The 15,037-nt window shown below is 38.4% G+C and overlaps 1 protein-coding gene across 1 annotated transcript in view; it reads right to left on the bottom strand.

The window, feature by feature from the left end:
• TNFRSF14 (TNF receptor superfamily member 14) overlaps positions 1–14,121 on the bottom strand; it is a gene marked incomplete at its 3' end in the record, with an annotated part of 86,223 nt that extends 72,102 nt beyond the window's left edge. Inside the window, exon 1 of the mRNA XM_082274655.1 lies at positions 13,982–14,121. Coding sequence (XP_082130781.1) covers positions 13,982–14,011 — 30 coding nt within the window. The 5' untranslated portion in view covers positions 14,012–14,121. The remainder of the gene's footprint in view (positions 1–13,981) is intronic.
• Between the last annotated feature and the right edge of the window lie 916 nt (positions 14,122–15,037).

Genomic DNA, 15,037 nt, shown 5'->3' on the forward strand with positions numbered 1-15,037 from the left:
CAAGTACTGGCAACCGTTACTTTTTGACACAATATTAGGTTCTAATGGTATATTGTCTTATATTATAGCTCATCATCTAGTCTGGATCTACTCCCCAGTGACTCCATCGTAACTCTGGCCAGGTCCAGGTCTGGTTGCAGGTACTGCACCAGCCTCTGAGTTTTGAGTTTTGATCCAAAGACCAGTCCGGGCATAGCATTGGAATACTCAAACTGATATAATACCAGTGTGAGCATCCCTTATTATTATTATCATTATCTTCCCTAATGAGGAGACATCTATAAGATTACCAATATATTTATCTTTGCTTCCTCCTTATAGTTGGGTAAAACGTTTCGGTTGCCAGAGCTATTGGTGTTTTGATGTATATCTGCCTATTTCCCCATGATCTTAAAACAGCCATGTTTTTAAACATCTATATGATACAGCTTACTTGAATCATCAAATACAAACAGATAGTTATCAAGGTAGATCGCAGAGTTACATTCCTATTTTGGCATGTACTGTGCACTTATTTAATGTGGATATTTTCTATACACTTATTCATATTTATTCACAACTCACATTATTGTATATCGGCTCCCGCACTCGTCCCCCCCAGCTTCTTTTCTAGTATCCTAAGGTTTCTTGCATGTGTGTCGCTGGTGGTCTTTCCTTCTGGACGTTTGGGCTTTGCTTGTTCCATTTGGGGTGGCCCTTCCATCTTGGGCCTGCATGATATAGTGTCTATCATTTCCAATGTTGCCTTCGCTGATACCTTAAACTAACAGTCATATCCTTATGCTTTTGTCTATATCCTGATCTAGCCATCACGACCATATCTATGTAACATCCTAAATGCCCCTGAAGAAGCCTTCGGCGAAACATGTTGGGCACCAGCTAGTGGATTAGAACCAGAACCTTTACTGGAGCAGCCACAACCATTTAAGTGTATTTTGGTCTTGATAGATTCTGTTATCCTAAATCTGATGTTATATTCATATGAGTGTATCTTTGTCTTTATGTATTTGTTTCTATTCCACTCCAGTTTTTAGTGGATGTTTTTATCTTTATATGACTAATAAAGCTTTAATATATTTTTATCTATATTTTGGTAAAAATCTCAATTTATATCAGATACTCGCATAGTCCCACCATATTGGCTGCTAGCCCCCAACATTTCTTGCCACGGCGAGAGCTCTGTACTTTCAGAGCTATATAGTCTTTTGACCACGTTATATACACTGTATCTGCAAATTGTTTGAAAATGGCCGCCACGCCATGTCACGTCCTCGCATGTGGGTTCGTGCATATACAAACGCATCACGCATAAACAAGCATGACGGCACGAACACACACATATAATGTATGACGTCATCCCGCTGCATCTTGATGACGTCACCGCGCATGCGCGAATGCTCCCGACACGACAGCACATTCCCAAATCACCTATCAAGACAAAAACAAAAAATACTTTTGATTTTGCATCAATGTATCCATACACATGGCGAACATGCCTACCTAATAAAGTGAGTCACAACACATTTATTTTAATCCTTTTAACAAAATCCGTGACAGACCAAACAAGCAACACAAAACAAGAATTGATACTTACTTTGGAATGCTCATCCGAGTATAATTTCTGAACTTTTCTGGATGAAGTCTCAAATCCTGGTATAATAGGACGAATTGTCCTCTTGACGAGTGTGATTGCAATATGGGATGAACCCAAAATCGACGTTGCTGCCTTTCCTTGTGAAGATGTTCCCAAAATAGCAGCAGGAAAAGCACCATCACTGCTGCAAACTCCATCTTTTATTTTTCCTCCACAAAATTCGAGTAAGTGATGTAAAAGGGGGAGTTCTAAGCTAATGCCAATGCTTCCAAAATGCTTCAAAAATGCCCTGTGCGGTGCGCTATTACTAGCACGGCGCTACAAAAGCACTTGGGCGTTTTATGGGCACTTTTGAAGCGCCTCAGTGTGAAAGGGCTCCTAGTGCTATGGTGATTTTCCCTTTCGGTCAAGTGACAATTGTCATTGGGACAAATTGAGAGGGTGACGAAGTCCCAATATCCCGAGTAGGGACACATACAGCAGTAAAATTGTAACCACTTACCACTGTATTCAAAATAAAATGTATAATAGAGGTCACCTGAAACGGCCATTATCTGAATAAAACCTATGCCCCTATGGAACACGGTGAATAATAACTATGTCAGAGTATCTGCACCTAATTCTATAGACATAAATAAAAACATGTTATAAGAATTGTATGAAACTGGCCATGACATATCTTGGATAGCATGTTGTACTGCAACCAGAAAAACAAATACATGCTATAACATGCATACTGTTTTGTTTGCTGCTTTAGCACAACCAGTGTTGTATAAGTTCTCGGATTGACAGTGTTATGCAACTGCCATGAATGGCACATTATTGTAGAATGGCAGTCTGAATATGTATGGGGGTGTGTTTGGCAATGGTATGTGTTATGTCATTGGTGTGATAACATATACTGTATATAAACCTGATCTAGATAAGCTTTGATATATCATAATGGAGGGAAAAACAAACTATATCAGTAAGTTCTTATTGATCCATAAGAATTGATTGCAAGATATGCACATTAATTGAAAATGTATTGTAACATAATTCCTAGTCAAAATAAATTAGATCCAGTTTACCAGGAAATGGGACTTTGGGGAGAGGCGCACATGGACATGGGGGGGACCTCCCATGGAATGAAGATCTTCTGCTGCCATTTTAGGTTCACCTCTCTAGCTCTAAACTGGTAGCAGTCACCTATGCTGGAGGTTATAACTGGAGATTTGCCCACAATACCTCTGAATATCCTGATCTGGTGGAACAACTGGGCATTAACATACCTCCCAACTTTAGAACTTGAGAATGAGGGACACTTGAGGGTAGTGTCCTCTTGTGGCACGCTAAACACACCTCGCAAAAAGGTGGTTGTGGCCAAAGTGTTAACAGTGGGAGAAGGTTAAGGGGCATGGTTAAACAAAACCCAGGCTTCCTTGTACCTACAAAATAAGCTTTGATTTCTTTGCTACAAGCAAGAGTCTCACAGACACATATAAACCTCAGCACAATCAGCATATTCATTACAAAATTAAAAATAATTTCTGCTACATATGGTTTTGCATGCACTGAAAATATACAAAGAGCTAACACTTTGTCTGAGCCAACCTTAAAAAAGAACTTCATTAAAATAGTCAAGGACTACTTGGCAATCAGCAACTGTTGAGACAATGAACACGTTGGTGAGAAGTATTTAGTGTACAATATAGTGTATGTAGAGCAGGAGTAGTAGGCATAACCACCTGTTTTTAGTACCCACTCATCTATCTTCCCAGGGGAACCCTCTCTGGCCAATACCTGGATAGCAGTAAAAACCGGATAGGGGGTTCTAAACCTTCCCAACTCTGTTAAAAACGAAAAAAAAATCTTTTGGCTGGAAATAGTCTTTTATGGGAAAATTCTGTATGTAGAGAGGGCTATATGGGACCTGTTATTGCTGGACTCGATCTAAAAAATGCCCTAGCCCTGGCGGTCAGCAGGAGTAGCAGTGCCCTGGCGGTCAGGAGGGGGAAGAATGTCCCAATGTCAGTGGTCAGCGCAAAGAACAATGTCCTGGAAGTCAGTGGGAGGGACAGTGCTCTGGAAGTCAGTGGGAGATACAATGCTCTGGCAGTCAGCAGGAGATACAATGCCCTGGTGGTCAGTAGGAGAAAAAATGCCCATGCGGTCCGCGGCTGGAACCAGAGGAGAGAGTCAACGAAATTACAATGCTGTGAAAAAGTATGTGCCCCCTTCCTGATTATTATTTTTTTTGCATATTATTTTGAATATTTTGATTCAGATCATTAAACAAATTTTCATACTACACATAGATAACCCAAGTAAAAATAAATTCCAGTATTTAAATGATGATTTAATTTAATAATGGAAAAACCTGGCCCTAAATGAAAAAGTAATTGCCTCCTAAACCTATTAACTGGTTGTGCCACCCTTGGCAGCAACAACTGCAATCAAGCATTTGCAATAACTGGCAATGATTCTTTCACATTGCTGTGGAGGAATCTTTGCAGAATTGTTTTAATTCAGCTACATTGGAGGGTTTTCCAGCATGAATGGCCTGTCTAATGTCATGCCACAGCATTTCAATTGGATTTATGTCCTAACTCTGACTAGGCCACTCCAAAACCTTCATTTTTTAGCCATTTAGAGGTGAACTTCCTGGTGAGTTTCAGATCATTGTCCCGCTGCATAACCTAAGTGCGCTTGAGCTCGAGGTCACAAACTAATGGCCAGACATTCTCCTTCAGGATTTTCTGGTAGAGCGCAGAATTCAAAGTTCTATCAATTATAGCAAGTCGTCCAGGTTCTGAAGCTGCGAAGGAGCCCCAAACCATCACACTACCACCACCATTATAGTGTTAATCCTGCGAGCAAAAATGGGTAGTGTAATTCTATGTAATGCAGCGGGCACAGCACTCTCTCATAAGTGTAAAGCAGAATAAAACAAAACAGTGCTGTGCAAAACAAATGAGGAAATTAAACAAATCCAGAAAATATGTGTAATAAATACAAAGTGCAGTAGTTCTAAATATTATAAATGTGAACAAATGAAATAATATAGATTAAAAGTAATATTCACAATAATAAAAAAAAGTGCAAATCGTGCACATACAGTATAATAATAATAATAAATCGTGCACATATAATAATGATAATAAATCGTGCACATACAGTATAATAATGATAATAAATCGTGCACATACAGTATAATAATTATAATAAATTGTGCACATAGAATAATGATAATAAATCGTGCACACCAAAATGAGTGTATAAAAATGCAACTCAAAATATGCATACCATGGCCACCCTGTATGCAATAATATAAAGTGCTGAGTGTGCAGAAGTAAACACAATAAGATATAACTGTATAGAACCAAGGGAAAATATAGCGATTGTGATTAAGCAGATATAAACAATAATCGCTTAATAAAGTGCTGATGGCGTTTTCCCGTTATCAGAGAAATATTGCACTTTCCAGAGGTGCACTCTAACAAGTCCACTATGAGTGATCCAATGGTATCCTTTGTGGTGACAAGTGCCTTCACCTCTCCACCCTATGTGACTGGGTCCTTACCTTCGCTCCTAGCGGCTAAGCATAGGTCTAAAAGCGTAATATTGCCCCTCAAGGGCCACCTTTCCTGGAGGAAGGGAGTATGCGTCAGTCTCTCAGTAAAATGACACTCTCCGGACAACACCCCTCATGGAAATTGGTGGTTGTAACATGAAAAGAAGGGGGACTCGAATAGTGCTTTAAATGTATTCAATAATAAAAAACATGTAGACAGGTACTCACAATTAAAAGGTGCTTACAGTGCACCAAACTAAAAACAGCCTTTCTTTTTTTTTTTTTTTTTTAATTTTATTTATTTATTCAAAAGAGACAATGAAAATATTCCAATACATCATTTCAAGTCCATTCTACATTATAAAGAATTCAACACAAAATTATTTCCAACATCATCTGTTAAATTAAATTCAATCGAGGCTGTAGGACTTAATTGATACAATTAACTAAAGTCATCGGTACTCTCCATTGTCCCTAATATTTTCTAACGTTATTTAATAAAACAAGAAAAAGAAAGATAAAAAAAACAAAAAGATAAGAGAAAAAAAAAACAAAAAAAAATTAAAAAATCAAAAGTTTCTCCCTCTCTCTCCCCTCCCCCCTCAACTGTTATCCCATGAATACTTTAGCTCCTTATCCTTTATATCATCAATTCCTGTCTCTACATAGTACTCCCCTAAATTCGTAAGTCAGAATCCCTAAATAGGGTTATACATATATGTCCTCTTCTCATTTTATATTCCCAAAGGTCTCTGTTTATAAGCTTCCTCTTTTTCTTCTCTTCTATTCATTTCACTTTCCCTTTTATATTTCCTTCAAAGGTGCTCTATGAACTGCTCCCTTGAAGGAAGGAGATGTTCTTGGGAGTAATGTAAGGGGGGGTTCCTCGGTCCACTGAGAATTTTCCTAAGTTTAGTAATCCCCTCACTCAGATCAGCCTCCCCCAAATCCTATTTCTAAGTGTCTTCCCCTTCCCTTGGTGTTCCCTATTGTGTTTCCTTATATTCCTAGTATCTGTGTAATCCTGTGTCATGTGATACTGTGTTTATTTAAGATTATCATTAGTGTTCCAAGGCTACCTACAGTTAAGTAGTCTCGTTAACCAATACCTTTAAAATGGTGCTACTATGTGTTTAATTTAAGTATTGTGCCACAACAATAAATATATTCCACTGAAAATGTGACATGATTAACTGTGATATAAAATACATAAAAAAAAAAAAAAAAAAGGAAAAATTTAGTTATGGGGAGGAGGACAAACCCTCCCCTCCACTTGTGCCAATTAAATCCACCCGTGACCCATCCACACCCCTTGTGTAAAAAAAAAAAAAAAAACCCCTCCTCCATTTAGGGCAGTGTCCATTGATGCTCCTATTGTATTCTCCGTGCTATCTCGGTGTTGTCTAAATGTTTCTCCCTATGAGTCTGGTATCCTCCCTTACCCCCATTTATTTTCTACTAACTAAGGGGAAGTGTAATGAGTTCTCCCTTCATCTGAAACTATAAACTGATTCCATAATGTCCATGTTTTAGTGTATAATTCGTGTTGGCCTCGTGTTGATTGAATCAGGTCTTCATATTTATTCATTTATTCTACTTTGTTTATCCACATGTTAATAGTCGGCGAGTTAGTTTCTCGCCAGCACAGGGGTATGCACGCCTTAGCCGCATCCAATAGATGGCGAATGATAGAATGTTTATATTGCCTATCCGACATATCCGGAGCGTGAAAAAGATAGAAAACAGGTTCGTCCGGTATTATGTGTTCTGTAAATTTCTGGGAAATCTCTCGCACCTGTTTCCAAAAGTTATCAAGTTTAGAACATTCCCAGAAAATATGTAGTAAAGTCCCCTTTTCTTCTTGACAGCGCCAGCATCTATCTGAATTGTTCGGTGAAAATATATGTAAGCGTGTTGGTGTGTAATACCATCTAGATATCAATTTATAGTTTGTCTCCTGTACCCGTGTACAGATGGAGGATTTAAATGTAAATTGTAAAATATGTTGTAATTGTCTTAATGAAAACTTATAATTTAATTCTTTCTCCCAATTATCTATATAAGATGGTCTATAGTCTGATGTTGGCGTGACTATTAGGGAGTAAACCTTTAATATTACATGGGATATCGTTCCTGTTTGTGTACACATCTTCTCATAGGTGGTTAGTGGCCTATCAAATTCCCGTGGGGTACGCTGTGATTGTAAAAAGTGATGAAGTTGGAATGCTTTCCAATAGTCTAATCCATACCCCTCTTCGGGGGAGGTCAATATAGCCACCGACACCCAAGAGCCTGATCTCAAAAAGTGGGATGCCTGATAGATCCCCCTGTCTCTTAATCTACAGAAAGTTTTTTCCTGATATCCCGGGGCAAACTGTGGATTCCCTAAAACAGGCATTAATGGTGAATGCCTTGTCGAGAGAGCTGGGTTTTGAAAAATTTTTTAACATATCCGGATCGTTGTACCTACAGTCGGGTGGCGTGTCATATCTCGTGGTAATGAGCCAAAGCACCATGGTGCTCTATTCAGCGGTATATCACATTGCGCCTGTTCTACACTAGGCCATAGTTTAATCTCATTATGACGGTTCCAGTCTATAAGTCTGCCTAGGTGAACTGCGTGGTAATATCTTAATATATCTGGAACCGCTAATCCACCATAGTTTTTAGGAAGATAAAGTAACTGCTTCTTAAGTCGCGGTCTCCGTTGGGCCTTTCTTAATCAGCGTGTGTGATGGTAACCAGGCAGAAGTGGAAGATCTGTAAATGCTGCTCCTGTACTTCCTGGATACAGCAGAGAACCGTCCGGGCCCTTCCCCTACACGTGGCCAAACAGGGTCACATGTCTTCCTCAGGGGGAAATAGGGTCACATAGGGTGGAGAGGTGAAGGCACTTTTCATCACAAAGGATACCATTGGATCACTCATAATAGACTTGTTAGCGTGCACCTCTGGAAAGTGCAATTTTCTGATAATGGGAAAACTCCATCAGCACTTAAGCGATTATTGTTTATATCTGCTTAGTCACAATCGCTATATTTTCACTTGGTTCTATACAGTTATATCTTATTGTGTTTACTTCTGCACACTCAGTACTTTATATTATTGCATACAGGGTGGCCACTGTATACATATTTTCAGTTTCATTTTTATTCACTCATTTTGGTGTGCACGATTTATTATCATTATTATATGTGCACGATTTATTATCATTATTATATGTGCACGATTTATTATCATTATTATATGTGCATGATTTGCACTTTTTTTTTTTTATTGTGAATATTACTTTTAATCTATATTACTACTACCACCATGTTTGACTGTTGGTATGATGTTCTTTTTATGAAATGCTGTGTTGCTTTTACGCCACATGTAACGGGATTCACACCTTCCAAAAAAGTCCAACAAGTCCAAATATTTGCCCAAAAGTCTTGGGGATAATCAAAATTTTTTTTACAAATGTGAGACGAACCTTTGTGTTCTTTTTGGTCAGCAGTGGCTTTTGCCTTGACACTCTCCCATGAATGCTAATTTTTGCCCAGTCTCTTTCTTATTGTTGAATAATGAACACTGACCTTAACTGAGGCATGTGAGGCCTGCAGTTCTTTAGATGTTGTTCTGGGTTCTTTTATGACCTCCTGAATGAGTTGTTGTTGTGCTCTTGGAGTAGTTTTGCTAGGCTAGCCACTCATGAGAAGGTTCACCACTGTTCCAAGTTTCCTCCATATGTGAATGGCTTTGTAACCCTTTCCAGACTGATACATGTCAATTACTTTGTTTCTCATCTGTTCTTGCTTTAGATTGCGGCATGATGTGTTGCTTTATGAGATCTTTTAGCATGATTCACTATGCCAAACAGCTTCTATTTAAGTTATTTCTTGATTCAACAGGTCTGGCAGTAATCAGGCCTGGGTGTGGCAAGTGAAATGTAGCTCAGCTTTCCAAAAAATGTGGTTAATCACAGTTCATTCATGACTTAGCAAAAAGGGGGGGAGGGGCAGGCAGGTTTGGACAGATTTTCCTTTCTCTTAATAAATGAAATCATAATTTACATTTTCTTCTCAGAAGCTTGGGTGGAAAAAGGTGGATTGTGGATTGTTAGTGCAGGATTATTCTCAGTTATACAACAGGAAGAGTGCCCCTGTGTTGGAAGTCAGAAAAAAAAATGACCCAGTGACAGGAGTAGGAGGGAAGAAGAAGGCTCAAGGAGTATTAGGAGTAGAGCTGCACGATTCTGGATAAAATGAGAATCACAATTATTTTGCTTGGAATAAAGATCACGATTCTCGGTGTAACATCATCCTTCACATTATACATAAGAATTGGGCTAACTTTACTGTTTAGTTTTTTTTTTTCATTCACTAAAGTGTATTTTTTACCAAAAAAATTGCATTTGAAACAAACGCTCCGCAAATACAGTGTTATATAAAATATTCCAACAACCAACATTTTATTCTCAAGTGTCTCTGCTAAAAAAATTGGGGGTTCTAAGTAATTTTCTAGCAAAAAATACTGATTTTAACTTTTAAGCAACAATTGTCAGAAAAAAGGCATAGTCTTTAAGCGGTTAAACTGCCTTTATTTACAGACTGAAGTTCATCCCTTTGATCTTAGGCTCTGTTCACATCTAGGCGTTTTTGGTAGATTTTCTGCTCTAAGCCTCAGCTCTAAAAACGCCCAACAATACAAATCCTATTCATTTAATTTGCCCCAATTCACATCTGAGCGTTCTGTTACCTTAAAGCGGTAGTATACTCAATTTTTTTACTTTTACCTACAGGTAAGCCTATAATAAGGCTTACCTGTAGGTACAATTAATATCTCCTAAACCTGTACCGCTTAGGAGATATTTGCCCTGCATGCAGCCACTGACTCTAGCGGCTTGCCGGAAAGTGACCTCCCACGCACATGCGGGGGAGTGACGTCATCGCGGCTCCAGCCACTCACAGCGCCAATGACAGCTCCCTCAGCGGTGTCTGGGCGTCCGTGTTGGGGCTTCGTTTTAAGGTAAGTATTTCATAATGAGCTAGTATGCGATGCATACTAGCTCATTATGCCTTTGTCTTGCAGGGTTTTTTTTTTTTTTTTTTTTTCGGAAGTATACAACCGCTTTAAGCAAAATGCCCGTCACTCAAAAAAGTACATGAGCTTTTTTTTGGCAGATTACAGATATTTTTATTTTTTTTCATTGGTCACTTGTCAACCTAAAACCCCCGTACAAAAACACCTGTAAAACGCCCGAAAAAATGTCCGACAAAACGCCTGAAAAATGCCTGTAAAAATAGCAACACCTAGATGGGAACGTAGCCTCAAAGAATGAAATGATACATTGTAAAAACGGGTTTATAGTTATATCCCAGCGCCTAGCAATGTTGGTAAACATTTGGCTCTTTTTTGACAGCTGTGAGTAAGCAGAGAGCAGCTCTGCTCTGTATGAATCGAAGAAATGCCCAATTAGGATCGTGAGGGGGGGGGGGGGGGGGGGAAATCGAGATTGTGATTTTTTTCACGATTAATAGTGTAGCTCTAATTAGGAGGCAAAAAAACACAGTAAGCAACAATTTCATGCAAAAAAATAAATAAATAAAAAATTGCAGGGCATTAATCCTGCATTTGCACCTGAGCTTTGTGGTTTTATGAGCGTTTTTTACACATTTTTATACAGCGTTTTTGGAGCTTTGGCATTTTTTATTAGCCAATAGAGAAAACTATCATCTGTTGCATCTTTTTTAACTAGGTTTTTCAGCTGTTTTAGCTTTTCCATCAGCTTTTATTTATTTTTTTATTATTAATATTATTAACTTTTTTTGTTAGGGTAAGAGTTAAGGTTGGACTAGGGTTAGGAATAGGGGTGGGGATTAAGGTTTGGGTTAGGGGTTAATATTTTATTTATTATCTTATTATTATTATTATTATTTTGTTAGGGTTAGGGTGTTAATACTGCTACTACTAATTATAATAATAAAATAAATGTAAAATAAATACACAAATATAAATACAAAAATGAATCATAAATAATAAATGCAATAAATGAATACTATGTAATAATAAATAAATAATAAACCCCTAACCCTTAAGACTCCATTCACACTAGCACGACTTGTCAGGCGACTTGTGTGCCCTCAAGTCCCCCCAAGTCGCTTGTCATAACAAATGCAATGTAAATGAATGAGAGCCGTCTTAATTGGCACTACTGAAGTCGCTCCAACTTCAGAAAAGGGTCCTGTACTACTTTGAGAAGACCTGTATCCGACTTGTGTCAATAGACTTCAATGGGAGTCGCCTCCAAGTCGGATCCTTATCTTAATTGAAGCGACTTGTTATCAGACTTTCCAGGAAGAAGAAAGAGATTAGCCAGCATTCCCCACATTGCAGCCATGCCTATATGGTATATTATAAATATAAATAAATATATATATATATATATATATATATATATATATATATATATATATATATATATATATGTATATATATATATACACACACACACACACACACACACACACACACACACACACACATATATATATATGTAATGGTATATATATTCCATTATCTCTGCTTGGTCTGTGTGAGTGGCACTGGTGGACACAGATAAGTGGCACTGATACGTGGCACTGGTGGACACTGATACGTGGCACTGATACGTGGCACTGATACGTGGCACTGGTGGACACTGATTCATGCCACTGATACGTGGCACTGGTGGACACTGGTTCGTGGCACTGAAATGTGGCACTGGTGGACACTGATTCGTGGCACTGATAGATGGCACTGATACGTGGCACTGGTGGACACTGATACGTGGCACTGATATGTGGCACTGGTGGACACTGATACGTAGCACTGATGGACACTGATTCGTGGCACTGATATGTGGTACTGGTGGACACTGATTCGTGGCACTGGTGGGCAGTGGCACTGGTGGACACATACGTGGCACTGGTGGGCAGTGGCACTGGTGGACACTGATATGTGGCACTGGTAGGCAGTGGCACTGGTGGACACTGATATGTGGCACTGGTGGGCAGTGGCACTGGTGGACACTGATACGTGGCACTGGTGGGCAATGAGGAAATGAGTAAAAAAAAAAAACAGAAAAGGGGAATTAGGTCACAACACATCATATTCTGATTGGCCAAATACAAAGTCGTCTGTCATATAAGTCGCGCAAAATAATTCACAGGTCGCGCTGAAGTCGTGGTAAAGTCGTGGTAAAATCGCAGTAAAAAGTCGCTCCGACATGGGGCGACTTATGGTCGCGGCAGTGTGAACCGGCTCTAAAAGAAAAAAATAATAATAAAATAATAAACACCCTAACTCTAACACAAAATAAATAAATATATTATTATTAATAATATTTGCTTATTATTCTTTTTTTCTGTTCAGGTTTGGGTGTTTATTATTATTATTATTATTTTTTTAAATCAAGAGAAAAGTTTATTGGGAAATAAATATACAAACAGTGCACCGGTAAAGAAATAACAAGACAAGGCACATAGTTGTTTACACATCTCAGCCGACAAACAGATATGCATTGGGAAACGTAAATCAGCCTGAACATGAGACTGCAATAGGAGAGATTAACCAAGCAACAAGGAACAAAGCGCTCCTCCAACACCAACCACAGGAGGCCCACACCACCCTCGTCAATTAAAGCAGCAGACGGTCTAGGATCAGGTCCGTAGGAGCTATCCCCGGAGAGCTCAGCTAAACCCCCCAGATCTTCTGGAACTTAACAGAAGAGCCCCTATGCAGGTATATATATATTTTTCCATGCGAAGTGTGGAGCCCAACTGCTCCATATTATTATTAATAAAAATAATAATTGATTTATTTTTTAAGGTTAAGGTCAATTATTATTTACATAGTTAGGTTAAAAAAAGACACAATTCCATCTGGCTCAGCCAATAAAAAAGAAAAAACAAATGTATTTATGATTACATATTATTCATTTATTTTAATTATTATTTATGATGATTTTTAGTTGTTTATGTATCAATTTTACATTTATTTATTCATATATTATTACTAATTTTTTTTCTTTACATTTTTTCATTTGAGCAGAAAATCACACAAAAACGTGCGACAGCGCACAAAAACATGTAAATTGCGCATTTCCATTCAGTTCTATGGGAATAATAACACACAAATCTGCCCAATTTGAGCTGTAAAAAAAGCTCCAGAACTTTTTGGAGCTTCACTTGACTTGGAGCGGAGATGTGAACCAACTTCATAGAAAATATTTGTTTTGGGATTTTTTTTTCTGCTCCAGTGTTTTGGAGCTTAGCGCTCTAAGCTAAAAAAAAAAATTGCTGAGGTGTGAATGGAGCAGTGAATGTGTAAGGATTATTTTTGAAAAATAAGGATATTGTTTAGTGTCACTCAGGAAGAATATTTGTTTTCCACTGCTTATTACTCAAAATAGCCACACATAGACCTGGCTTCCTGCAAACTACAAATTCCTAAAAATGTTGTCATCTGAGCCCCTTCCTCTTAGCAAATCCAGAGTTCAGGAGAAAGGCGAGGCTATGTTCTTACAACATCGACTCCTTTGCATTGCTCAATGCAGGCCTGACACAAAGACTGAAGCTGAATGTTGTTTTTTAAAAGTCTCCATTCACAGCAAAGTTCTGCTCTGGGTGAAAATGAAAGAAAGCTTCACAGTGCACCGCCTCCCGCAGAAATGCATTGCATTGAAAAAGACGCCTGAGGGCTTTATATACTTATCCTTCTCGTCAAACAGAAAAAAACACACAAATGTGGCGGTTTCCAATAGTGAGGGAAATTCCCAGAGGACGTGCTTACAGGAAACTCACATCACTTACCAAGCAGATGATCACGAAGAATAAATCCATATTGTTTTTCTGACGCAGTTTGTTTGTAGCTTGAAGACTTCATGGCGACGACAACAACCAGCGATCAGTAAACCCTAATCCCGTACAGTCCATGAACATTATTAATATACATAAACCACAAAAAAAAAGAATACTCCGGAACACGGAAATAGCAGTTAACTCATCATGTGCCCCTTCTGAGGAGCAAACATCGGACAGAAACCAACATTCCAAAGTCCTCCCAGAGTAGTGTTGAGTTGGTAATATTCTATTGGCTGAAAGTAGAAAGGGGCGGTGTCGACTTTTAGTTTCAGTTTAAATTATTCGACAACGCTTTACAACTTGAAGGTAGACAGTACAAATACAATACACATTAATACAGTAGGAATCAGAGGGTCCTGCTCGCTAGAGCTTACAATCTAATATGTTAAACTATAAATATTTTTGCAGCAATTTATATTATATCCAGGTGAGTTATACCTTGTTTTGCTCAGGAGAAATTGATTTTGGTGGTTAATATAAATGGACATTTTCAGTTTTCTTTCTTTTATCCAAAGAGAACAATGTTCTAAAACAGTAAAAAAAAAAAAGAAAAATGTCATTAAAAAAACTAGCTGTACGAGGTGTGACAATTTAACTCCCGGATTGGACTTGCTTAACTACACTAGCCGTTGTTGTGACCTTCAAAATAGTCCCCTTGTGACGCACTTTTCTAGATGACTGTGCCACAGCTTGAAACATTCCTGGAATTAATTTTTCCAGAACACTGTGCAGTTTTTTGTTTTTTTTTTTTGCTGAATATCCTCAAATTTTTTTACATTTTGGAAACAGCCAAAAGTCGCAGGGTGCTAAGTCAGGGGTCAAGTTTCGGAATGGATTTCTGGGTCAGAAAATTGCAAGCACTTAACGCATCATATGCAGGAATATTGTCATGGTGGAGAATTCACTTGTCAGGCCAGAGTCCCGGTGTTTTTCTCTGAACAGATTCCTGTAACTTTTTCAGAATTTCCAAGTAATGATTTTATTTGGTCATTGCATCATTGTGTA

This window comes from Pelophylax lessonae (assembly GCF_965119305.1).
Source record: "Pelophylax lessonae genome assembly, chromosome: 12".
Lineage (NCBI taxonomy): Eukaryota > Metazoa > Chordata > Amphibia > Anura > Ranidae > Pelophylax > Pelophylax lessonae.